The 26435-nt window shown below is 39.9% G+C and overlaps 1 protein-coding gene and 1 non-coding gene across 8 annotated transcripts; one reads left to right on the plus strand and one right to left on the minus strand.

Annotated features, from left to right (window-relative positions):
* The first annotated feature begins 468 nt into the window (after positions 1–468).
* LOC108028491 (galactosylgalactosylxylosylprotein 3-beta-glucuronosyltransferase P) lies at positions 469–26344 on the plus strand. Of its 7 annotated transcripts, none has more exons than XM_017100364.3 (9): positions 469–526; positions 1245–1403; positions 16480–16510; positions 16659–17184; positions 18339–18803; positions 21710–21896; positions 22023–22180; positions 22693–22983; positions 24787–26344. In XM_017100364.3, the coding sequence occupies exons 4-9, from the start codon at positions 16993–16995 to the stop codon at positions 24898–24900; spliced, it is 1407 nt and encodes a 468-aa protein (XP_016955853.1). In that variant the 5' UTR covers positions 469–526; positions 1245–1403; positions 16480–16510; positions 16659–16992; the 3' UTR covers positions 24901–26344. The 7 variants fall into 7 exon arrangements, with proteins under 7 accessions (XP_016955853.1, XP_050741757.1, XP_016955850.1 ...); XM_050885800.1 differs by having other exon boundaries at positions 508–630; XM_017100361.3 differs by having other exon boundaries at positions 516–796.
* Positions 14731–14802, minus strand: Trnad-guc (transfer RNA aspartic acid (anticodon GUC)). Its single transcript has one exon. It is a non-coding gene; the product is annotated as a tRNA-Asp (tRNA).
* Positions 26345–26435: the final 91 nt, after the last annotated feature.

Genomic DNA, 26435 nt, shown 5'->3' on the forward strand with positions numbered 1-26435 from the left:
CGAAAAAAACTAGTCGAAATTATATTTATGTATTATATAATAAAAGGAAAAAAATAATATACTTAAGTTATTATTATTTTCATATTATATTATATACAATTTATTTTTGGTAGCTCATTAATTTATAGTCTGTCTTCATTGAATGTTGAATAATAATTAGTCCACAATCTCTCATGCTAACTTTCATTCCTTCTACAAAATAGAATCCGCGGACTTTCTAATTAATTATTAATCTAAATTAATCTAAAAATGCACAATGAGAGCGAGCAGTGCAGTTGCAGAAATCTCCTTGGGATTACTTTTACTCTATGTCATGAATACCCCCTACGTTTGACGGGCGACTTTAGCGTATAAGATGGAACGCCACCTGGCGCACTTTTCAGGAACTTGGTTACGACTCAAAGTGCTTTGTGAGTTGGGTTCGTTTCTTGGCTGATATTCGCCGCACTCGCCGCGCGAGAGTTGTATTTAAGCGCTCTGCAAAGCGCTCTTTGTTATTATTGCTCGATTTTCGTGGGCGAAGCTGGTCCGTTCTCGCGTCCTTTGAAAACAAGGAGTATCAACAAGAAGTAGCTCTAAGGCCATTAAAATACTCGAAAAGCAACAAATAAATTGGAAAAATAGGCACAGGTGAAGGGACACTAAACCATTGCGGCCTTATTGTGCGGGAGTGCGGGAAACTTACAGTTAGTTGCGCAAAGTGCGAGTTTAAAAATAGCAAAACACGCTGGAACGTAGACCGAAATAGGTGCGGAGAGGCGCGGTGAATGGCGAGGAGAATGCAAATTATCGGTCGGTCAGTTAAAAAGCCGCATCCTGGAAAAGTGTCAGTGTCGCGGTGTGCGTGTGTGTCTGTGAAATAAACAAGAAACAAAAAGGCGAAAGTTTGCTCGCTCTCTCTCCTTCCCTCTCCCCTGCGCCGCCCTCTCGCTAGCTCCCTCTCTGTCGCTCGCAGGACGAACTTCCTTCGATTTTTCTTCCGCCTGCTCTTCCTGTTTCATTTCCCTACTTTTTTATTACTCTATTTACACTCGGCGAGTCCTTCCCCGCCTGCTTGTGTGTGTGGCCCACCTCGCACCTGCTGTTTTTGTTGCTGCCGCCTGAAGTTTAGGCCGCTCCTGTTGGCCAAGTTTTTGTTGTTGTTGCCTGGCAACCGATAAAAACAACAGCAGCAAAAACAACGGGCCGGGGAAAGGCTTTTCCCATTTTAAAGCCCCTGCTCTCTTATAACTGAAATAAACAAGGTAGAGGAAAAGCCCAGCCAGACAGTCTGGAAAATCCACAGAAGCACAAATTTCAGCCGGCACTAAAAACCGAAAGTGGCTGCATCCCCGATTTTGATGAGCAGCCAACGCAGATTTCCGGTATCCAGCCGAATGGCGAGGTGGCGTTCCGCGCTCCAGGTGAGTGCTGCACGGGGCTATACTTACACAGAGAGAACCTGGCGTTCTCATTTGGGATGAAAATGTTCTCGAAAATGATACCAGATTTTTTTTAAGATGAAAATGTGTTCAAGCTAGTTTAATTGGCGGTATTTGCAATGTATACCTCAAAAACTAAACTATTATTCAGTAGGGTATAACAACTAAAAAGGAACTAAAAAAACACAATTTAACATTTTTCCTCTTAAAATTTGGTTCTATTAATGGAAACGGTTTTTAAGAGCAAATACTCTCAATTCAAATACATTTATATTTTTTCGTTCATGTACCTACCACATTTCCTCATAAAACGCCCATAATTTTCTTATTTATCTGAAGGTTGTTAATAATTATTCGGCTTTTAAGAACGAATATTTGCAATGTCACTTTTGTGTACTTCCTAGTTTAGTATTTTTTCTATCTACCTTACCACTCCGTTTTGTTATCACCCACGTTGGCTAAGTAATTTTCGTATTTATCTAAATGTCATCAGGCACTTAGTCTGTTCTTAAGAACGAATATTATCAATTCGAGAATAATGTACTTTTATATTTTTTATGTGCTTTACCTTTCCGTTTAATATCACCTTAAACGGGCCAAGAAAGCATTTCCTGTTCGAGACAGGCACTTAACTGTTTTTAAGAAAGAAAAATCTCATTTCGAGAATAATGTACTTTTATATTTTTTATGTACTTTACCACTCCGTTTTGATCTCACCTTACACGGACCAAAAAGCATTTCCACTTCGAGACCCACGTTGGCTAAGTCATTTTCATATTTATCTAAATGTTATCCGGCACTTAGTCTGTTTTTAAGAACGAATATACTCCATTCAAGAACAATGTACTTTTATTTTTTTTGTCATGTCCTCTGCGAGACCCTCATTTGCCAAGTAATTTTCGTATTTTTCTAAATGTTATCAGGCACTTACTCTGTTTTAGGAACGAATATTTTCAATTCAAGAACAATGCACTTTTATACTTTTTTTTCTATGTACCTGCCACCCCGTTTTGATATCTAGCACACGGCAAAAAACATTTCTTCTTCGGGAGCCACATTTGCTAAGTAACTTTTTTTATCTTAATGTTATCAGGGTCTAAAACGAAAGTTGAAATGAAAAGAAATTCCCATAAGGAAATGAATTCCAAACACTATCTGCGACACAACCTAGCGAAAGTAAAAATGAAAATGAATTCCCATAAGGAAATGAATTCCAGGCACTATCAGTGACTCAAACAAGTGAATCAGTTTTTAAGTGCATAGTTGATTGGCCTTAAATGTTTCCTTCGCAAATTATCTAGAACATTTCTTCTTGCGCTCTCTCGTCTTTATGGTGGGCTGAAGATTAGGAGATAACACGTATAATTAGTCCATTTTAAAGATTCTAGTTTAGGCCAAAAGGCTTAAGTACAATCTTAAAGACCAGACAATTTGTCATTTTACTATTATAATAATACATTTCGAGGACAAAAGATATGACTGGAGTGCATGATCCATTCATCCTTCATGGCAACATAACTAGAGAAGAGAAAAATGTTTATATTTTTTAATATGTGGGAACTATTTGATAAAGATATAAATATGTATCTTGTACCGAATAATTTCTCAAATATGTATATTTATATTAATATTCGACTTGAATTAATATTGACCTATTACGATTTAAATATTCTTATAGTTTTTCCAAGTTTATTAAACAATAAGCACAGATCTAACATGTAGTCTTGATTTATTTAATTTGGTGCACAAAGCTTTGTAGGCAATGTTCCTTTTTATTAACACCGAAATATTGAGAACATTTGAATGAAAAATGATATATTTAGCTGAGTGGATTTCTCCCCGTGGAGGGGAGTTCGCATGTGTGCCGATTGCTTGCTATATTCTATTAGCGGGTGCTGGGTTTTCCTTCATCGTCGCCGTGAGCAGCTGTTAATGGCTTGTGAAAAAGTAAGCGAGAAGGTGGTGGAAAGTTGGATGAGTTCAGAGGGCGGAGGGGCCTCTTAGGGAATAGGGAAATTGGCTAAGCATGTGTGAAACCTCCTCACAATGGCAAAGCATATGGTGGCAAGTTCCGCGCTTGAAGTTCGTGAGAGCAAGTTTCCGCACTTGATTTTCCAGCCCATCAATTTCTCGAACACATGGGTTGGTCATTTAAATTATGTTTGTTTATTTAATTTTTGTTCTATTAAATAAAAATATGATACAACTATTTTTTCTTTAGCATTTAAGCATGTTCAGGTGGCGAGGAACATGTGTGAGATGAATTTTTGAGTTTCTTTTAAGTTTTTTAGACGGAAACTTATCAGGGCAAAATAATCATATGTTGTTATATTTGAATAGTTTGTTTTTTGAGCAGCTCCATTAAGTTCTTTACTGGCGCTTGTATATATTTGAACCCCTAGAGTAACCACATCAGCTGCTGGCCTCTCGTCAGTTTGATGACCCAAAGCGGGAATCTGTCGTTCAAAGTGTCGTTGCCTTTGGTGTGGTAGAGGACCTTCTTCATGGGACCAGTCCTAAATCAAATTCGCATCCCAGCAATCATCATAAAAGAAAGCAGCTGAGGTGGCCCGAGGCAGGTGGATAAGTGCGCCCCTCCTAGCAGCCACCTATGCAAATGCTGGCCCAGTGCCCCTCTCGAATCCCCTTTCTCTTCCTTTCCCTTTCTCCACTCCCATGTGCGTGCGTGCGAAATCTCCGAGCTGAGGCAAAATGATTAACAAAGGCCCCCTGAGGTGCGGCGACAAGGAGGGCGGTACCAGGATTGGGTGGGGTTCACCCCAGCCGAGCACTACAAAAAAATGTTTAAAGTTATTAAGAAATATTAAAAACCCATTACTATAATAGCTTGTGTTTACTACATTAATGAAACTCTTAGAATGTTCTTTGTGTGTAAGTTTAACTTGCATATGTGGATCTGAAACACTTATAATGAAAATTGTGCACAGCATGTCAGGGATTTAAAATTAATAAGTACTTATTAGATACTAGAAATTATCATGCAAGGTAGAGATTCGTGTTGATACAGATACAAGATATTTGAACAAGCAACATGTCTGGTCCAATTTAAAAGTTAATTTAAACATAAGAAATATAAACTAAATATAAATAAATTATGATTAAAGATATTCTGAAGAGTTTCTAAAGTGATGCTATATGTTGTATGGTGTTACAAAAGGTATCCCGAGAATAATAATATGTTTGATCTCTTGATATCCTTCGGAACTTAGTAAAGGACGTCCACCATTTTCTTGGTGCACCCACATGAGGAATTACATCCATCCGACTGAGACGGGGGCATTGGGACAGGTCCTGGGACAGGGCTCCCCCTCGGGACAGGCGCAGTGCGGTTGTCAAAACAGGGCCCAGCCCATCCCAGTCCGGAAAGCCCCTCTCCATCCCCCTAGGCGCCTCTGTCCTGGTTAATGACATTCGAGCGGGGAGCGGGCCGAGGGCCCCGTCCCCGGCGGGAACTCAGGCCGACCGAGTAATTTGTGTCACGTTTTAATTTTTGACGCCGCAAAGGACGTTCAAGTGTCTCCCCTCGTGATTATGACAATTAGGATTGCGTTGGAATCCTTCTCGGTTATTTTGTTTCGCGTATTAAAAAAGGTTCATTGTGTAAGCCTCGCCGGGGGAGCTTTTGTCCAACTTATGTTTGTGCCCATTAAAGTGGGTTTTCCGGGGAGTCTGCAGCTGGGAATTAAATCTGATTACTTTTAAAGCTGCAAAGCCATATGGTAGTTTCAATTAGTACGTGTTATGCGTTGGGGGATTCTAAACATCACATTTCTAACACTTATAATAAAATCATTAATTAAATTATTTAATCCCAGTTTGCTTAGGGGCATTTTTAGAAAAACAATTAATTACAATTAGGTAGATTTAACTATGACTAATGGCCAAGATTAAGCCATTAAGGCTGTGCAAATTAACATACCTGTACGAATAATTAGTAGCTTTTCGCCGGGCCTGGGATATTCGAAATTCATATAAATTGAATAAAAATGCTTTGATATAAAATTCATTGGGCGCACCATCGTCGATGTGATAACTTTTTTATGAACCGAACCAATTTTGATAAGCACATTTAAAAATATGTCATCGCAGTAATTGGATGGCTTTGCACATCAATCAATTTGGGGCGTAATTGCCATTTTAATATTAATTCTTTGCTCTGCACGTCGAGTGGTTGGCTCAGTGCGCCGCAAAGTCGGCTGAAATGCGTCAGGGAAAGTCCGCAGTCATTAGCAGAGATTCCTTCTCGGCTCCTCCACCGAAACGCACTTCAGAAAGGAAAATCCTTCCCTCAGAGGATTGTCAAATGGCCTGTCCTGCCAGTGTCCGCCGTATTCGTCTGCTCTGGAAGCTGACAGGCAGCTTAAAAGTGGCAAAAAATCCAGCGCGGATCGCAAAAACTACCGTGCGAAAGGGAAACCTACGGTTCTTTGCCAAATAAATAAAATATAGTCAATTTAAAGAGAATTATTTTAATATTTTTTAATCAATTTTAAGTCAAATTACTACAATTGGTTATTTTTTTATTCCTGCCATAGTGATTTTTTTTTCGAAATTCTTAAAACTTACTAAAATGATATTCGTTCTTTTTTAACCGATTTTAGTATGGGATTCATCATAAGATATTTAGGTTCTAGGTTCCATCACAAAAAATGTTTTTCCCAGTCATCAATTCAATTGAGTCTAAGTGGTATTTCCTAACCAGTTACCGCCGTCCTTATTGAGTACCCCTCGGAAATGTCATAGGCATGGCTTGCAGTTTCCTATCCTCCTGTCGTGCCTGATTCCCTGCCATGTCCCTCGACTCAGGTCCCTAGCTCCTTGCCAGAGGCCTGAAGGAAACCAACAACTGCGTAAACAGAACGGAGCAGGAGCGACAAGAAGCGGACAGGACATTAACAAGGGGGCGCAGGGAGGCGGAGGGGCGCAAAAGGACTTCACTTCAGTCGATTTGACAAACATGACACAGAAACGAAAACGAGAACGCCTCACGGCCCACTGCCTTGCACGGAAAGAAATTGATTAAATTATTGTACAAAAGATAAACATTATTTACTTGAGTTTTTTTCACCTTAGACATCATATACAAAATAATATCTATATTTGCCTACATTCTGTACGATACTAAAATGTGCTTATGGTTTTATGTAACAAATTCATAACCAGCCAAATATCACGGAAACAATAAGGCTTAAGTAGATTTAATGATATAATGATGATAATTATAGTTATATACATTCAGAATGGTAAATTACAAGTATTTTAATGTATACTATTTTTTTTAGATATGATAAGGTTTGCAAACAACATTTGAACTGCACAACAAATCTTATTTTTTGCTTATATTTTGCTTTAAGGTTTTCGCTTTTCAATTAGCAAATCCTCTTAAAAGCTTCTTAGGACTTGAAAACTTTTCCGGGTAGCTACAAAAACATAAAGGCTTTACAGCTCAGCTTTGTAGAGGGAAACAAAAATAAATGCAAAAACAAATTTGGAATAATTTATAAATAATATAATAATACTACAAATTTGGGAATAAAAATATTAAAAGTTTTTTTTATTTAATTCTTCTCCTTCAACCCTTTTTCAAGGGAAACTTGTAATAATTTATATTTTTCAGCTACATTTTCTTTAATTGCGACTTCAAGGTTTTCGCGTTTCCATTAGTAGATCCTCTTAGAAGCTTGTTGAGACTGGCAAACTTCTTTGAGTAGCTGCAAAAAGACGCCGGAAAATGGGTCAGACCTGGTACAAGTTTTTCTCCATGTCTCTCCGGTGACTGGCTGTTTGGCGAGCAGTTGCTCTAATGGACACTCAGACGCTGCTGCAGGCATCTTCCTGAGGGGGCGAGGCAATTAAATTTTTAAAATGCCATTTCAAAAGCAATTTCGAACGGCAGTGCAAATTAAAAATGCCAACTGTGCGTGCGTCTGCTGGAAAATAGAAAACAGAGCGTGAACAGGGGGCCTTGGGGTGGGAGGATGTGACTGCAGGACACCAAGGACAGCGATATTTTCGCAAAGAAACGTAAATTGAATTTGCGGCCAGGAATGGCAAGTTTTGGGCGGCCAACCATTACAAAATCGCCCAAAAGGGAAACAAAGTGAAAAGAAAGTTTGTGCTTTTTTGTGTGTCATCATCGGGGAAATCCGGCGCCAAGTGCCGGCGCCTCTGCGGCTGCTTTTTCTTTTCAGCCAACTCATGTGATTTCCCCCATTTTCCATTGCCCTTTCCCGCCTCTTCGCCTCTGCCATCCTGAAGTGCGCTTTTCCCTCTGTTTTGCTTGCCATTTTCGCGGCTCAGCTGTTGTCGCCACCCCCTGGAAAATGCAATTTTAACCCGTTCTCGTTTGAAGTTTTATTGGGCCCGTGCCCGCATTGCCGTTTCTCACTTTGTTTCTGGCCCTCCCCGTAATTTAATTGGCAATTTGGACAGTTTTTCACTTTCCTCCTCCCTTGGCCAGCAGCCATGAACTTCGTCCAAGTCTGGCGCAATCTCAATTTGACCAAAAGCAAACGAAAACAATGTTTTTATTCGTTCCCCTCAGCGATATGAGCAGGAATGAATCACAGTCTTTGGCAAACTCAATTTGATTATTCACTGGACACATCCATCCAGACTGCCAGCCATATTTCCTCTGGCCAGCTCCTCTTTCAAAGGGGAAAATCCCAAAAAGAAGATTCGGGCACTGGGCTCCTTTGGCCAGGTAATGAAAGAAAAACTCGAGAGTGTTTGATTTAGTGCAGTTTCTTCTGTCGTATGCAAAATGTGCGAGTAAATTGCATTTAATAAAATCAGTTCTGACTTGCAGAAATGGCCTTAGAAACACAGAGTTGAAAATAAGAAATTGTTTGGACGATAAATAGGACTCACAAACCATTTCTTCAGAAAGTTGGGACATTGTTATACACAATTTTCCATTTCATGCTTTTAAAAGTGCTGATACTGATAAAGAATACTTATATCTTTGGTTGAGGTCATTAACTTTTGATTTTTCCTCTTTTTGTCTCAAAAACAGACCTAAATTTTACCTTAAAAGCAGGGTCAAGTGTGACTCAAAGGTAGATTGTTTTATCTCTAATTATTGTCAGAGGTTCAATATTCGTTAAACATATTTCTTGAATTCGTCTAATGGACAGTGATTAATGGAAAACTTATCTTCAAACGCATTAAAAAGTAACAAATTACCCTGAAAAAAGAACAAACGGAATGCCAGAAGCAGAAGCTGACAAATATAATGGATATGCTATGTATTTTTAAAACTCAGTTTGACAGTTTGAATACATTGTTATCAGCTAAATTCTCAGATTATTTTCAACTTCGAAAAAACTAAACCTAAAGTTTTTGGATACTTTAAGAGTGTACATTGTTCATTCACGGAAAAAATGTATTTTTTTCACCAGAATGTTATCACCCAAAAAACAAAATTTTTATTTGAATATACATTTTTATGTGGATAAAGTATTCATTTTAGCTTGAGGAAGGTTTAACCAACTACGGAAGAGAGTCCAAGTCTCTATTTAAGCAAGGTCAGTTTTTGAGCTAGGCCAAAACGAATTATGAGTATATGACGATGAGACTGACAAGGAACATTAATCAATAAATAATACCAACTGTAGGTAAGATTTATTTAAACATTTTAAACCATCGATAAAAAAAAACCAAAAAAAGGTAGATCAATGTGGCAAACTCTTATTAATGAGTAACTGTATAAATACAAAAAGCAATCAATCTTATTTGCACAATATAAAAACAGCACGTAGTTCGATTGCAGTCACCACTTTGCACTTCATTAATTAAATATTTTATTGGTTTATATATTTAAATAAAACATTTCCGCTCTCGTGACATTTCCCAATAAAGCTAAACACTAACTGATTACTAATTGACGAGAGAATCAATCTCTTGGCCGTTAAAAAAACAATTAGCTTGGGCCTAATGAGTGCCCTAAAGCGTTTTGTCAAGCGATAAAGAAACCGACTGTGATTCAACATGCGAAACAGGGAAAAAGTTCCACTGATTATAAGTTATATTAGTCTACCCCTTTATTCGTTGGCGCCCAGCCCAAACGAAGAAATTCTCTGGAGCCAAACTTTTACTTAATTTGTAAACTGTTGCGCCCCCAAATAAGAAAAAGTCGCACCCTAATTCACGCAACAGTTTTCCCAATTCCTAGTTCCCAACTCCCCCTAACCACCCACTGAGTTCGATTGATGACGCTAACGATTGATGGTTCTCCATGGGTTCTTGGGGGCCTAGAATTTGGGAATGCCATTTAAGCCAGACAAAACCTTGTGCTCACAGTGGAATGAAGTCCAACTTGGGCGGTAAAAATTGACCAAAAGCTTAGGGCTTTGCAAAGCATGAACAGCTGTAGATATATAGATTGATTATATGGCAGCATTTATAGACCTTTATTGGCATAATTAATTGATGTAAGCGTGCTGTTTGCTTGGGTTCTATTGCCTTATCATGTGTTTGATTAGAGCGGAAATATGTATCCGTACTAACAGATGTTGTTGATATTGCAAATAGATGATAACAGATTAATGCGAAATATTTACTCTGTCAGTATGCGCGTTCGATATTTATGGATCTAAATAGAAACTACAGAACTATTATATATATTTGTTATAAATTATAGTTCTTAAGGACTTTTTAAAGCAGTTATCGTATTTTTGGCCAAGGTATGAGAAGGTATAAACATTCTCTTATTTGTTAGCCATATATATTTAAAGGAAAAGTAGCCTCAAAAAGTAAAACACATTTCTGACCAGGATATCTTTATCATCGTTCCAAGCTCTTTACAAAATGCTAATATTACCCAAAAATGGAAAAGAGAAGCTCCACTACATCCCTGCTTTTTTCCACTGTGTCCCCTGTTGGCATTAGCCTAATAGCTTAACCATTTTCGGTGCGAACCCATCTCATCGAACGGGCCCAGCCCAAACATGCCTGGTAGAGCCATTAGTCGCAGCACACTAATTTGCTGTCATAAATTTTATGGATCTGCTGTAAAGTTGATTTTATATGGTGCACAATATCCCTTTATTCGCACGATATTCGGGGAATCGGATCTGAATAGGCTATTCTGTTAGGTGGCAGATATGAGATGACAAATGCCTCTCCGCTGGACTCTTTATGGTTACAAATCTGTTTCATAACGTGTGACATGTAGCTAAAGAATTAACCAATCTGCTGGGTTATTTGCAAACAAAGCTAATCTAAAAGGGTCTTTTTCAGTTCAGTTTACCGAAGTTGCTAAAAGAACCAACACATAAGTTCTGTAGTTTGAAGTATCTTCTGCTATTTTTTGCTATTTGGGTTAGTCCAACTCTGAATATAGAAAGAATTACTAGTATTAGTAAATTTCGCCAGCAAAGTGTTAATTTTCGTGCTATATTCAGCGTGAGCAATGCATTCTACACATTGTAACCGAAACTAATTGAATAGATTGCCCGTGAAATGTTTTGTGTGGTAGTAATAGGAAAACAAATCCGTGTTTTCGGCACATCCAGTTAATAAACAAATGAAATACCCCGTTTATCGTGTTTGTTTTAAGGTTTAAAAAGAAAATATAAGAGCGAAATAATGAGCGAAAAAAATTACTGGATAAGCAACGTGTAAAAGTAAATTAATAATAAGCAAATATAAATAATTTTGGGCGGCAAATAAATCATCGGTATTTATTTAAACGCATTTTAATTGTTCCTGAAAACCCGTTTGATTTGGAAGTGTCCAAATTCCCAGAAACCTGGTCACGTCTTACCCATGGCGGTTTCCCTTAATACTTAAAGCCAAAGTGCTCAATTCAAATGCACATGCAATACATCAATATTGATGGATTGCATACTTGCACTTACTTTGCCACTTCATCAGGCACGAACTGCAGGCGACTCCGAAAAATATAAAGAAGCACCGGAGCGCGGCTCTTAGGAATGTGCGGCACGTTTCCGTTGATTGCGTTCGAGAGCTGCCACCAAACCGGATATAAATGACTCCGTGCACTATAACTCACATGACCATAAAGGCATTCAGATACTGCCTGCTCTAACCTCCCTCTGGCCTAGAACGTTCGCTAATCCATTAAATTTGAAATATGCTTTTGCGGGTGGCCGCTTGGCTGGGATGTCCCTCGCTGGATCCCGGAAATCCCTGGATCCCGCTCACATTTAGATAAATTCCCTGCGCCCGGGCAACGCCACTGTGTCAAGTCCCCGGGTTCAAGCGCCTCGAAAGCTGCTAACACAAATCAAAAAGCAAGGAACTTGAAATCGCTTCTGCCATTTCGAAGCTACCCTCGGAAAACTTTCCCCTGTTTTGCAATAAGTTCTAGGACCGGAAAAGCAACCGAACAGCTATATTTCATTTAAATAAATCAGAATAAGTTTTCCCAAAGGCGGATGTTGGGAAAACAAGTTTTGTATACAGCAGGTACTTACTTGTATTATTTTAAATTTTTTTATAATTTGTATATACTTTCAATAAATTGGGAAAGTATTAATTACAAAAGTTTTTCCTTAATACAATTTTATTTATTATATTTCATTGATTTTAACAAATTAAAGCAAATATATAATTCAAAAAGAAAGGACGCTGGAAGCAAAAGTTCTTGGCCCGGCTTTTTAAACTGAATTACGATATATAAATTCCGCGATGAACTCTATTAATAAATTGCCTGAATTTTTAAATGTTAGGTATGGCGGAGCATGTGAAAAGGGTCCAAAATAAAATATATCCTAGAATGGCAAGAATTTATCTTCAAAATGAAATTTTACACACCCAGCGAATGAGAAACTATTAAAAAGGTGCCCGGAAATATATTAAATTTCACCGTCCAAACAAAGTGGTGTGAACAGCTGGGCAGTCAACACGGCTCCGTGATGCACTTGCCCCTGGTGTTATGCAATTGTTTTTGCCACAACCAACACACACAGATACACCCGCACGCTCTCCGCAGCACCAACACAATGAGGCAAAAAGAGAAATGGCGATGCCGGCGTCACTTTGATGGCTCGCCACAGTGGGACATTTCATTTGACGCTTATGGCCGGAATAAACCGATGTCGAATGGCACGAGATAGAAAATAGAATTGAAGGAGGGGCTCTGGCATTTCCAAGTAACTCCTAAATGTCCTGGCCGCAAAACGAGCTGGTAGCCGGGCATTCAAAAAGCACTTGGAATTCCGCCACGCCACAAACATTCGTTAATGGTTGCTCGTAGCGTGCTTTCACTTTAATTATAAAATGGTTTGAGGGATGCTAAATGGTATTTTTAAACTGAAATTATTCCTAAAAGTGGGTTAGCAGTATATGTCTTAAAATTATTTGTTTTTTTTTGTTATTCCTTTACTGATTAAACACTCATTTAAACATGAATGTATCTTTTCATTTCCTTTTAAATCGCGGGGGTTTTCTTTTTATCTTTTATACCTTTTACTTTAATGAATCTCTTTAGCAACCCGTTCATGAATTTAATAAGGCGAACTGTTTATAACGACTGAGAACATGTTTATCAACATTTTCTGCCACAATTCAGGGTGGATGAGGAGGAGCTGACAACGATACGTGACAAATGGCACCATCTTTAATTCAGCCATTACATAAAGAGAAATATTGTGATATTGCACTCTGACATTTGTGCCCCGCCGTGTTTGAGCCTCGCCACCCACTGTGCCGCCCTGTGCGTGGGTGGGCTGTGTAGATGAATGGATGGTGGGCGGGTGTTTGCGTCCATTCAAGGACATGGCCTGGCACCGCTCTCGAATGGCATCCGGGTGCTCGAGAGCCTGGTGCTCGGTGCAGCTCCTCGACGCCGCTCTCCATAACCCTGGCAATGGCAGAGTGTTCCATTTCCACTCTGGCGTCGACCCGCTCGTAACTCCACCCCGCCTCCGTTTTCCGGGTTTTCCTCTGTCAGCACTTGGCACCCACTTGTGCGGTATTTTGTTTTTATTCTCCACCACCCATCCAGCGCTACACAGGAAGAATTTATAATGAACTCTTGAAGTTAGTGGTTATAATATCATATAATCTTCATTAAATCGAACCATTTACTTAATAGTTATAAGCGAGTAAGGGAAACGCTATGGGGCGCGTCTCGGAAACAGCCGACTTGGTGCATGCATATTTCCATCTTCCTCGCACACCCATTTTGCCGTACTTGAATTCCTAGAAAAAGTTAAGGAATTCATTATAATTTAAAATTTTAGATTGATTAACAAACAAAAGAAGATCGCTAGTTTTTACACGAAGACGAAAAACAATCTCCAGTTGCACAATTTTGGTAATGGTTCTACTCTACTGATAGTCCAAAAGTTCTTTGTAATATTTAAAGTTAAAGAAATATTTAAAATTGTATATATTAAGCTGGTCATTTTGCACAGTGCACGCAGCCATGCCCATTTGATGGGCCTCCCGTCTGCCTGGGCTACATGTATTTCCAGTTGCTTCCTTTTTCGTTGCGGTCGTATTTGTTGGCCTCGGTGTGCTGGAATTGTCATGTAAATGGGTTAAGTTCTGACATCAAATTGTTCTCGCCCAGATTTTTCATTTGTGCACTTGCTTTGACGTTTGGCCAAAATGATTTCCCATTTCCGGGCGACCGGCCACAGTTCATGATCCTGCTGCACATCCCGCTCCTCCGCCCGGTTAGCCCGTTTATTCATTAAAACCAAAGCCGAGCAATGTCTGAAAACCCTGCCAACGGGCATAAGAGATTTGCAGTATTTGTTGATAATTGCATTTTGGGCTTTGGTCTGCTTTGGTCAGGCCTTTGAGCGAGGAATTTAAATTTATTAAAATTGCCTGCCAGATGGCAGGGAATTGAAAACTAGCGTAATACAATCTACTTGCATTCGAAGTCGTATAATGGTTGCTGGTAATTAAATTAAATTTGAATAGGAATATTTCTTAGGATACACAGATATATTGGGTTATACACAGAACGGGGTTTCTTTCTTAAAAAAAAAAGGAAGAACGGGTGGTTTATATACTCTTGCAGCAACTAAAATCATACGTTTTAAATATAAACCGTATATTTGCGGACCTATGCCGGTTTTTGTACTCGTTTTTTATCTTTCTAATGTCAGATATAGTCGTAGATATATCTATGATATCTATAAAAAAAACTCACCCGACAAAGTAAAATATTACAATGAAAACCAACGATATTAATAAAAATAAACAAACTTTGAAAGTATTACAATGAAAACCAACGATATTAATAAAAATAAATCATCTTGACATCTTTACTGCGGTAATTCAAACCTGTTAAAAGAAAAAAGAACATCTCCCCGACGGGGAATTGAACCCCGGTCTCCCGCGTGACAGGCGGGGATACTAACCACTATACTATCGAGGATGTTGACAGAAAGGCAACACAACATTGAGGAGACAGACAAGTCTTAAAAATGTATTTTTAAAATGTCAAAAGCAGCTAATTCTAGCACTTGACATTCGAGGTGTTGGCATTAGCAGCGACTCAAACTCAAACAGCCATATCTTGGGTTGGCAACCTGGTTGGCATCTATTATGCACAACTAAGACCGTCTGGGCACTTACTTCATCCCATAAAATCTTGTATCGTGTATTGACGTGTTGTACTAGTATCTGAAGATAATGGCAACAGATGTCAAGATTGACAGACTGTTCTTGATTACTTGCGTATCTTATCTGCTGCGGTACCCTCTGGGAATTGTTGAGCACCAAGTGCACTAACTGCCTGATAATTGATCATTAATATTATTCAACAAGGGGCGATTTCAAAAGGGGCGATACGTATCCGTATCCGAAAGATAATCACTTAGACTGTGCAGAAATGGCTTCCGTAACCGCGGGCGCGCTTTAATTGCATGCGGATGGAAGTGAATTCAAAACAGAGCCCAGAACAAAACCGAATCGAACTAAAGCGAAGAACAAAACGGCGCCCAACTTTGTTGAAATCATGCAAAGCGCAGCACATTTCAAATTGGCCATTGAACTTTCGTATCAAAACAGCGGCAACACCGGCGAAAATGGTTTTTAAAACGCTCGAACACGCGAGACCCAACAGCCGCGCCCCGTCATAATTGCAAAAGTCTGTAAGAATCGCCAGTACCACGGGTACGAACTATAAAACCGTATATACGAGTGGCCAATGTGCAAATGCATGTGCTGGGGTCTGGGGAAAACAACTTCCGCCACCAGCTGATAGACCCCTTCTTCGGTTCTCATTTCCCCAGGCAGTTGTTAACAACTTTTCGCAAATTACAATGGCGGAGTGGAAAGTGCAGTCGACGCGGTTAGGAGGTCGTTGCTTTAAGCACGAGTGATTAGGCGAGCTGCAGCGGAAAGTGCAACCTTTTAAACAGATATCTTTAAAACATTAACTTGTACAGATTTTAGTACTGGAAAAATAAGGCATTAAAGCCCTTTGAAGAAAACCGCCCCTTCCTCTTAAACATTGATTCATTCAAAGCTTATCACAGAAGGCCAGCAATGTTATATTAGGCTAAGGGTCGGTCGATAACCGATTTGTATTTGAGCCTTTACAGATTTATGGCCATTCGACAATATAATTTACAAGGGCTTACACCTGCTTTTATTGGCCTACAGGTGTTGCTGTATAAGCTTTTTTAAGATTCTTATCAACCCCATTGATGCGACATAATTTGCTAATTGCATTGAAACCAATTAATGTCTAAATTCAAACCCGTCAAACAAACCCTAAATAACTGAGAATATCTGAAAATTAAAAAAATAGTACAGCAAAAAACAGCATATTATCATATCACAACGAGTCCCAAGATCTATCATTCTTTGATCATAAATATACATTTTATCAAGAAATACTCGACTGCGTCAAGCTAAGAGTAAAATTCGTTGAATATGTTGTATTTTATTGGCCTTATAAAGAGAGCCATCGATTTAGTTATCGATGATCAAAAAAGCCAACTACATTTTTATTTGATTTCCTCACAATAAAGATAGACTATTTATAAGTTTTATTAGGAAGCTTATTCACCACACTAAACTCACATATTTTCTGCACTCCTTTCAGGTCTCCGATGCCCCGAACAGTTGTATAAATTGTAAGTCCAAGTTGTACTATCAACTATGTGTGGAAAGCAAGCCAACCATTCACCAAACTGATACCGCAGCCTAGTATGTGAACTCATATGGATACATGGCGGCGAAGTGCGATAAAAGCAGCAAAACATAATAACCATACAATTTCAGAACCCGCTGCGTACCGAGATACAGTAGACGCCCTATCGCCGACCGTCCCGCCCGCCTCCGTCCCGCCCCTTCCGCTCGGCCAAATCAGAAATCGGAAAGCCAGTAAATGGAATGAAATGAAATAAATCAAAACCGCAAAGGCAGCGAAACAGCGGAGTTGACAAAAATAAAAGGCCAGGGCGGAATAATATAACATTCGAAAGCGAACGGATGAAATCAAAAAGCCAGCGTAGAGTAACGCGGCCAGCACGAAAGAAACCATCACAACACACATTGCAAGTGCAACAGCTGTTGGACCACTCTGGGGCATCCGTATCCGCATCCGGCGACTAGGATGAAGGGCACCTACACCCATCTCAGCATGTACAGCGGGAGCAGTGCCAGTGGCCACGGCGGCGGCAAGATGTCGCTGGGCAAATCCATTAAAATGTACCTGACCATTTTCGTTCTGACCACCTGCATTTACATGGCGCTCTATCAGTACCACTTGTCCCGCGAGCCGTTCGCCGCCAGTGAAGTCGTCAAGGTGAGTCACAAATGCACTGCGAGAATTAGGTCAAATACAAAACAAAATATAAAAATGTCATCATAGCATGACAAATCATCTAATGGTAAATGACAAATATTGAAGAAAAGGGAATACCATAACTGTAATAAGTTTTAAATAAGAAAAAGATAGGTATTATAGCATGACATTTCAAACAATAATAAAAACAATCTAGAAAAAACTGCCATATATACTTACAAAAATGTATATTTATAAGGCTAGTAGAATAGCATGACATCTATAATGATAGTGAACAAAATGTAGAAAAATGGGAATATCACATATGTATGTCTTTTTTCAAGTTTAGACTTGGTTTACTAATACTAGAATCATATTTTTTATTAGTCGTTCCTAACGCACTTTATTCCTATGAATAACACATTGCACCACATGCGCCATAATTCTGTTTCACTGTAGCGGGGTCAGGGGGAATTCACTAATTTAATAATCTTATCTAGCCTCGGGCAGGTTGATAACCAAAAAATATGTCGTTCTAATACAACTAATGAAATCAAAATTATTGCGAATTTTCGCCTTCCTTGACCTTAACCAAATAATAATTAATTAATATCGCTTATCTCGGTTCCGAAAATGTAGGCTTTTTAGAGGTATCTGTTGGTTAGAAAGAAGACCACGCATAAAGCGTGGGAACAGATAGTGTTTTCCCTACTGAAAAGTAGCACAAGTACGTGAACTGCGAGAAAGCCATACGAAGCCTCATCCATAAAGATAACATGGCCTTGTCAAATCGGGGAATACTAAGAAAATCATGTGCAAAAACAGGGAACAATAAAGAAGTACGCCTGGACAGTTTATGTAGCATATGTTACTTGTTCTGGCTGCAATAAAAAATAGATAGCAACGTAAACAGCTAGAAGCACGAAGTAATATGGCAGGTGCTAAGTTATGGTGCTAAGATGAGGGTGATAATTAGGGTAATACGTGCTTGAGACGAAATAAACCAAATAAGAACTTCAGCCGAGTAACATCCCCAAACCACCTAGCAAAAGTTGTTTCTAACCTTCTAACCTTAGAATTTAACTAGAGTATATACTATTGTAATGTTTTCCATGTGTTCTTGTTCTATTTCCTTCGAACCCCTTTGTAACCCCATCATTGCCGACTAACCCTAGCATCAAGAGAAATCATCGTCATATATCGCCTCATACCTTTCCCTGCTAATGGCCAATAGTTCCTCCAACTCCATTAACCAGTCCACAACAACAAGCACACCAACAGCTCCAACTACCACAACAACAGCAGGCACAGTGGGCCAAAAACTCGGTGCATCCTCCGCCTCCATTCGCATGGTTTCATTAGCGGCCACCACGCCCACATTCGTATCTTCGCCATCGCAACTGAGATCGGGATCGGTGGGTGGCCATCGACAGACTGCGGGCACTAAGACAAGCTCCTCAACAACCACAACCACAACAACAATGGCCACGGCCAGTGGGTTGGCCACCACCAAAACGACAACAACGACAGCCACAACAGCCAAAACAAGCGCCAAAACATCCGCGGCGGCCACGCCCACTGCCTCCCACAAGGAGAACGCCCATAAGACTCGAACGACATTTGTTGCCGCATCCGAGCCCGTAAATATTTTGATATAATCGTAACCTAGCCGAGCACTTCCACCTCACCTGGATTACACTGGGAAAAATCGTCATCAAAGTCAAGAAAATACCTTACAGTAAATCGTTGTCCCAAAAATTAGTCTACAAATTCGGAAATACCAATCAACACAAATTCTAAAACAGTGTTAGAGGTTATATAGATTTTAAAAGTTTGAACTTTAAAACCCGTGGATTCAAGTTTGAATATAAAGAAGACAGAAACATTTTAGTATTTTTTTTAAAGCGTTCATTACTCCTTCAAAAGTCGTCAGTAAAGTGAAAACTAATTTCTTATACTAATGAATTTTTTAAGTATTTTAAACAGCCCGTCATTTAAAAACTACTTTTATCTTGTCTTAACTTAAAAGGTTTAACGATCTTAAAAAACATTATTTATAGTGTGAATATCCATTGATTGTAATATATTTAAAAATCAAATTTTATTTTAGCGCAATGTAAAAGTGCAGATACCAAATCGATAGCATTGTTCTTGATTTTAGGTACACATCTTCTCTCAGTGCCCTCAAGTTCAGAACACCCACAGCCAACCGAACCTATTACACTCCCCTTTCTCCCGCATTTCACTTGCTCTGTTTTAATCTTCGGAAGTGCATTCTGAGCTTATCTGCATATTATTTTCATTATTTCACTTGTCGTGTGCATGTCTGTACAAAGTGTTTCTGTGTTGTCCAGTGTTCGTGTGTCTGGTTCGATAACTGGATGTCGCACTTGTTGCCCTATCAATGCTCGCTGAAAACCTGCTGGCTTGCTCTTTTATCGCTTTTCCTCACCCCGTTTTTTAATTTTCCTAATTGCCATTTGACACTCGCAAGTGCGTTGCACACTAGTCGCTACTGTACTTAACATAAGAAACACGGGTGTTGTTAAGTGTTTTTATTTCTCGTTTGAAAAGTGATTTTAATTAGAATATATGAGTGTCAGCTATGGTGTTAAAGCATTGTTATTTAAACGAGTTTAGTTAAATTAAAAGGTTATCCAAAGGGGCTATTTAAAATTAGTTGATGTATTTGTTGCAGTTATGATGTATCTTAATTTGTACTTATTCTGGCCTAAACCGCATTTATTTAAATTAAGCAGAGACCAGAGCAAACACGCTGACAAATGTGTTCCACATTCGCCCAACCAACTTTGCCACTCGCACGCTAATTATGGTCTCATTAAAATCCTAAATGGGAATATGGGAATATATTACCAACCAAGTTGGCCATGCAAACACACAAATTGCGCTGTTTACCTAACCAACTTTTGTTGGCCAGCAGGTGCAAATTGGCGGCCGGCTATCTGTATCACGATTTCTGGGTTAATCACATGCATTATATTAACCAACAAGCCCCACTAACTGCGGGCGTGCCCCTGCAACTGGTGGCAAACAAAAAGATTCCCATTCACCACTTGGCATGAGCCTAATTTGCAAATTGCTCCAGTGCGCACACAAAGCCGAAAAGCCAAAACCGAAACCGCATCCAAGAGCCGCAACTGAAAAAATACCTATACAGAAAAACTAGTAGCATTGAAAGCGACCTCAGAAAGGGGTGGTTACTGATCTAGATTCCAGATTTATGCAAAACACAAAATGCAAGCCAATTGAAAAGATTCACGCTCATCTGCTGGTTTCTCTCGTTTAGCGGTGGCATCCACAACTGCGATTCCAGTGCCCTGCACTCAATGTCAACGGTCAATCTCACTAGTTTAAAGGTTCTGCACATGGTATACAGACTTTCGAACCCTTAGGGGGTTTTTGGGATACCCCGGGGATCTTAAGACAAGCCAAATATGTATGCTATAATTTATAATCCCCTACTCTGAACTCTATGAATACTAACCTGTTAGATTGTATTATCAAAAGATATGTGATCCAATACTGTAAGCTTCGGTTAGGTGATCTTTCAGTTGATGGTCTGGAAAATTAGCAATGGGGAGGAGATCCATGAAATGAGATCAGCTGATATCGTGAAAACTGAGCTAATTTGCATGCCTGCCCACCCCACCCCTTTATCTCTTTACATTTGAATATCTGAGTTTATTTTGCAAATTACATTTTCCTCCCCCTTGCATGCGGTGGGTGTAAGTGTGGACCTGGATGTGGGTGCATGTGCGTCAACAATGGACAATTTGCAAGTGAGTGCGCCAGTTTATTTATTTTCAACGTCAGTCGTTCAATGGGCCACGGGATCACAGGCACAGCATATCTAGAACGGGTGTTTAATACGTGTGTCGCAGAGTGCACTCCAAACAATATTTTTTATTTAAAATACAGATTTTAGCCTAACGATCAAAGTTATTATCATAGAATACAAAGCAGTAAGAGAACTCTATGTATGATTTAAGAAAAGAACACAATACAAATCCCTAAGGAAACAGTGGTTCAGAAGCGACTCAGTCCGTATTTAAATATATCATTGTATGCATTTTTATTTCATATCAAAACATTTTCATTTACAAACAAGTAATAGCACAATGAGCTCTTGGCCACTTGCAATCTTAGTTCTCACACAAGATCCTTGGAAAACAGTGTGCAATTTTGCCCAGTGCCTGCGACTAGCGAAACGCGACCCATATTGCTGCTCCAGAGCCTAGAGACACCGACTTGCGGCCATGGGCGGATGTGGCCGGCTCGCTTTCGCCTAGTCAAGTCATTGGGCCGTAAATTAATTTGCATAATTGCTCATAAAAAGAAGCTCACGCCGCATTACGCACCACCCACTGGCACCTAACGAGGCACTCAGCCACCTTGCCACCCAGCCACCCTGCCACCCAACCCAAGCACCCAGCCAGCCAGTCCAAGTGCAGTGCACACATACGCCCCGTTGAACACAGCGTTAGATAACCTAATGACACTCTGCTCAAATCAACTCGACCCGCAGCCGCCCCTGTACATAATCACGCCCACCTACCGACGGCCCGAGCAGCTGGCGGAGCTCACCCGGCTGGGATATACCCTCAAGCACGTGGCGAACCTGCTCTGGCTGGTCATCGAGGACGCCAACGCGACGAACCCGCTGGTGGGCCACACTCTGGACCGGATCGGAGTGCCCTACGAGTACATGGTGGGTGAGTATCGGTTCCCGCCCCGAGAGCGATGTCATGTCCGGGACACATTCAAGTGATATTTACGAGTCGCTACATCACACCCACTGCCTCCTCCATTTCCGATTCTTATTCCGCTCCGCTCCGTAGCACCCATGCCCGAGAAGTACAAGCAGACGAAGAGGGCCAAGCCGCGCGGCGTCTCCAATCGGAATCGGGGCCTCGAGTATCTGCGCCAACATGCCACCGAGGGAGTGCTCTACTTTGCCGACGACGACAACACCTACGACATTAGCATATTCGAGCAGGTAGGCGGGAGTGGGCGCAGGAGCAGGAGCAGCAGGTGGGCGGGCAAAGTGGCCCTTGACCCGCCCAGGAGTACATAAAGCACAATTTGCACGAGTTACGGGGTTAAAAGATGTCAATTCGTACTTCCATTCCAGAGCTATCGTTTTACCTTTTCAGTAATTTATTAAATTGAATTGAATTGAATTTATCAGGGTGGGATCAATTAAAATTTATGTTATAATAAAAGAAATCTATACCTATCTATCAGAATAATCTTAGAAGAGTTCTTATGTGCCACTCAAATCATCAGAGTTTTGAAATTACTACAAAAAGTAATTGAAGGTGTCTAAAAGTATGCAACAATAAATTTTAAATGTATTTAAATGCTTCTTTTGGACACTTAAAAAATCTCTTTAAAAAGTAATTTCAAAACCGTATTAATAAAGGAATAACTGTTATTTATTATTGATTTTAAAGCTCTTTAACAATCTTTTGTCGTTATGTATTGAATATGGTACTTTCCCTTCTCCAGATGCGCTACATTTCCAAGGTAGCCATGTGGCCCGTTGGCTTGGTCACAAAGACCGGAGTGAGCAGCCCCATAATTAAGAATGGCAAATTGGTGGGCTACTACGATGGCTGGATCGGGGGTCGGAAATATCCCGTGGACATGGCCGGATTTGCAGTGAGCGTCAAGTTCCTGAAGGAGCGACCCGATGCCCAGATGCCCTTCAAGCCGGGGTACGAGGAAGACGGGTTCCTCCGCAGCCTGGCGCCACTTGACAGTACGGAAATCGAGTTCCTGGCCGACGAGTGCCGAGATGTGAGTGAATTAGTCAGCTACTGCTCTCCAGTACTACAAATGCAACAAAATATTATTAAACTAAGTAAAAACTAAATGATTTTCTTTGAATATTGCTTATCCGTTCTGTGGGGCCCATCGAATCAGTTATTTGTCTCAAATGTTAAGGGTTATATGTACACCATGTTTTCCCCTTAAATCACCTTTCTTTATGTCAAAATATTGGCCATATGCTTTTATGGAATAGAAAATAATTCATAAAGGCCAGCCAAGCTGACTCATGTCGGCTATCTCTTGGGCTGCCGGGTCGCAAAATCGTCAGGCCATGCAGGCACTACAAGTCGTTCATTTAATAGATAATAAGCTAGAGTTAATGGTGCAGAAATGTTTGTTGTGTAATAACCTGCATGGTGTAAGTGACTTCGTTTGCACACAAGAACGACAATATTGGCATTGCAATTGACAACGAGTAAACAACTTTTGTGTTTCGCAAGGATCATCATATTTCATTTTGTGACATCATACGATAAAAGTATCACCCATTGGAGAGTTCATTAGTTTCAAGTTTGTCTGCAATGCTCACTTTTTTTCGCCAGAACTTATATTTGTTTTCAATAATAAAGACCCGTGTATTACCACGTTAACTTACAAGTGGCAAACTAATGGCAACTAAAGCACAGGGATATAATAGATTTCTTAAAGACGACACTTGAAGACTTTATATGAGCTTAACTCGAAATGCCATTTATGAGATATGTCACTCTGCTACAAATTGAGCGATGTGTTTTAATAGTGGTATCAGCAATTATCTGGATTTTAGTAGCTACATATCGGATAAGAGCAGCAATAAAGTAGTTGAATGGAAAAGAATCAGGTGTGTGTCTCGACCATCAGATACCTTTTATTCTGTTAACCAATTTCAAAATAAATATGCCGGCAGACTGCGGATTGCCAATAAAGAAATCGCTTTCTTTCACTTGTGTCATACATTACAATAAATGCAAAAAGGGTAAAAATACAACCTTATCAGGCGGAAAATGAGAGTACTTTAAGCACTTCGCTGAACGAGTTCATTCATCAATCATAAAAATTTGCCAATGATAATTTTGACATAAGAAAAAGGAACAACCTACTTTTGGTGTTGTACATTTCTTGCCCACAAACAAGTACTGAAAGAATGACTTGCGCCCTTGGCAAGTGCCAACATTTTTATCGGCCTATCAGGAACCGGTTCGAAATTCTACCCAACTTGCACCGGGGTACTCTTTTAATTAGATCTGATCATTTCTCGGGCACTCTATTTGTCAAAGAAATCACTTTGACAAAGAAAAATCGCCTGGTTCTGTCTCGCCGTTCTGATAGCAATGTTATCGCCCTACCTGCGTTCTCCTAATGAAATTCATTAGCACTACATTTTAAAACACTTCTGCAAAGATAATTTGTCAAAAGAAAATAGCCTCAAGGGCAACGAAAAAGGGGATCGTGAAAACTCACAAAGGTTAATGGGTCAAAAAGTAGACCATCAATAAAATTCGTTTATAAAGTAGTTAGAGCTTCAGTATGATTCAAAATAATATAAAATATGTATAATATTTGTATAATATGTATGATATTTGGGGTATAAACTCATTTCATTAAGACATTGAAGTGATAGTCAAAGAAACAATATCAAAAAGATGCATAAAGACCTTATAAGAAACAAAAACAACATAACAATGTTGTTTTATTTCAATTAAATACTCACATTATTTTACAAAACCCGCATTATTTAAAATAGTATTAAAGAATGTTTATAATTGCAACATAATGTTTTCCTCCCCGCAGATTCTCACCTGGCACACGCAGACGAAGAAGAACGCGCCCGCCCAGGCGCTGAACAGGACGCACTACAAGGACACGAACCTGGAGCACATAGACCAGCTGCTGGTGCGCCCGTAGGGATACTGACTGTAGTTAGCTAGTTAGGCTAAGCCAGAGGGCCCACTGTCCCCCCGCAGGAGCAGTGGCTCGCTGCCAATTTGACCGTGGCTCTGGCGGGTTGTACAGGTACAACCCGGCGCACGGAGAACCCAATCAGATTTGATCAGATCATTAGTCGGTGTACATTACTACCATAATCATTCGAGTAGTTAGGCTCTAAGCGCACACCCTCTATGATAATTGATGCACCGTAGGCTTTGTTTGACCCCTAGGCGTAATCGTACCACACACACTCCTATTCTTACCTTAAGTAACGTATTGTGTCATATCGCAGCGTCCACGACTACTTTGTATATAATCGCAATGCTTAGTTTAAGCCTAAATTTGTTTACCCCTAAGTTGAAACGGATTACCACCCGAAAAGCAAGCTTCAGCAACGAATTGGATAAGATGTTCCTAGACCAAAGGAAAAGGCCCGCTCCCTTGGGGAAACTAAATCGCCTGTGACAGCCGGGACCTCCAACTCCGTCCGTAGGATTCGTGCGAGGTCAAGGCCTGAGCCACATCAGCAATCAATTAGGGCAAGGTGTCAACGAGAACTTGCTTCCCCTAATGCTCCTCAAGCCGGGGCAGGCGTTTCAATAATGCATGCCGACATATGGATGGATGTTTGGGCGCGTGGCACAGATAAGTCGTGCACGGATGAGCCTCCTTCCCGGAGAGCACAAATCGCGTGCTTCACCGAAATTGCACGAACCGAAATTGGATTCGAGCAGGAGGAGGGGGCCACAGTTTAAACATTGTAATGGGTCCTGCTAATGGGACTGAATGGCTCAAAAGTTTGGCAAAATCAATTTCGTTCTAAGCGCCGCACGATATTTTGTTGAACGAGAACTCTTTGTAAGCCTAAGATGTGCATTTTCTTTCCGAAACGGGTTTCCAACGCAAAACCTTTTGTCTTTACTCATAAGTATGCTAAGTTAAGTTTACGAAGAAATTTATATTGAAGTTATGAACTGCACTGAAATCGCCTACATGTAAATAATAATCACAGATATTGTAACCAAATTTTTACACGTCCCGCAAAGGCAGGGCGAAGCGCAGGGATGGGAGGAACTATGACAAATGGTATTACGAAATTTATACAATTTATACAATTGAATATGGAATACGATAAGCAAGCAATTAGTTAGGTACTTACAAAATCTTACAAAAATAAATAACAAGCGAGTACGGATGAGCTCGTAGGAAAATCAACTTAAACCTTTTCAAGAATATCTCAAATGTTTCAATGAATACTAAAGATACAGAAATACGTCTAAACTATTCTCTTATTCAAGTAAACCACAACATACGATGTTTAAACCTGACATGACTTATAGCAAGGAACTTCAATCATTTTTAACAAAATACAAATACCTTTCAATAAATTGATAAACTTTTCTTAAGCATTTTCAAAGTACTCAGTGCGTGGTTTTATTCCTCCCCCCAGAAACTCTACTGAATACTCTTCTCGGATTCACAGAGGTTGTACAGGAGTGTTTATTTCGAAA

The sequence above is a fragment of the Drosophila biarmipes genome, chromosome 3L, assembly GCF_025231255.1.
Source record: "Drosophila biarmipes strain raj3 chromosome 3L, RU_DBia_V1.1, whole genome shotgun sequence".
Lineage (NCBI taxonomy): Eukaryota > Metazoa > Arthropoda > Insecta > Diptera > Drosophilidae > Drosophila > Drosophila biarmipes.

Bases quoted from the DNA above. Each gene is read 5' to 3' on its own strand.
- LOC108028491 (XM_017100364.3), top strand. From the start codon at position 16,993: ATGAAGGGCACCTACACCCATCTCAGCATGTACAGCGGGAGCAGTGCC. The intron at 17,185-18,338 runs GTGAGTCACAAA...GACTAACCCTAG, and splicing joins CCGCCAGTGAAGTCGTCAAG to CATCAAGAGAAATCATCGTC. The intron at 21,897-22,022 runs GTGAGTATCGGT...TCCGCTCCGTAG, and splicing joins GCCCTACGAGTACATGGTGG to CACCCATGCCCGAGAAGTAC.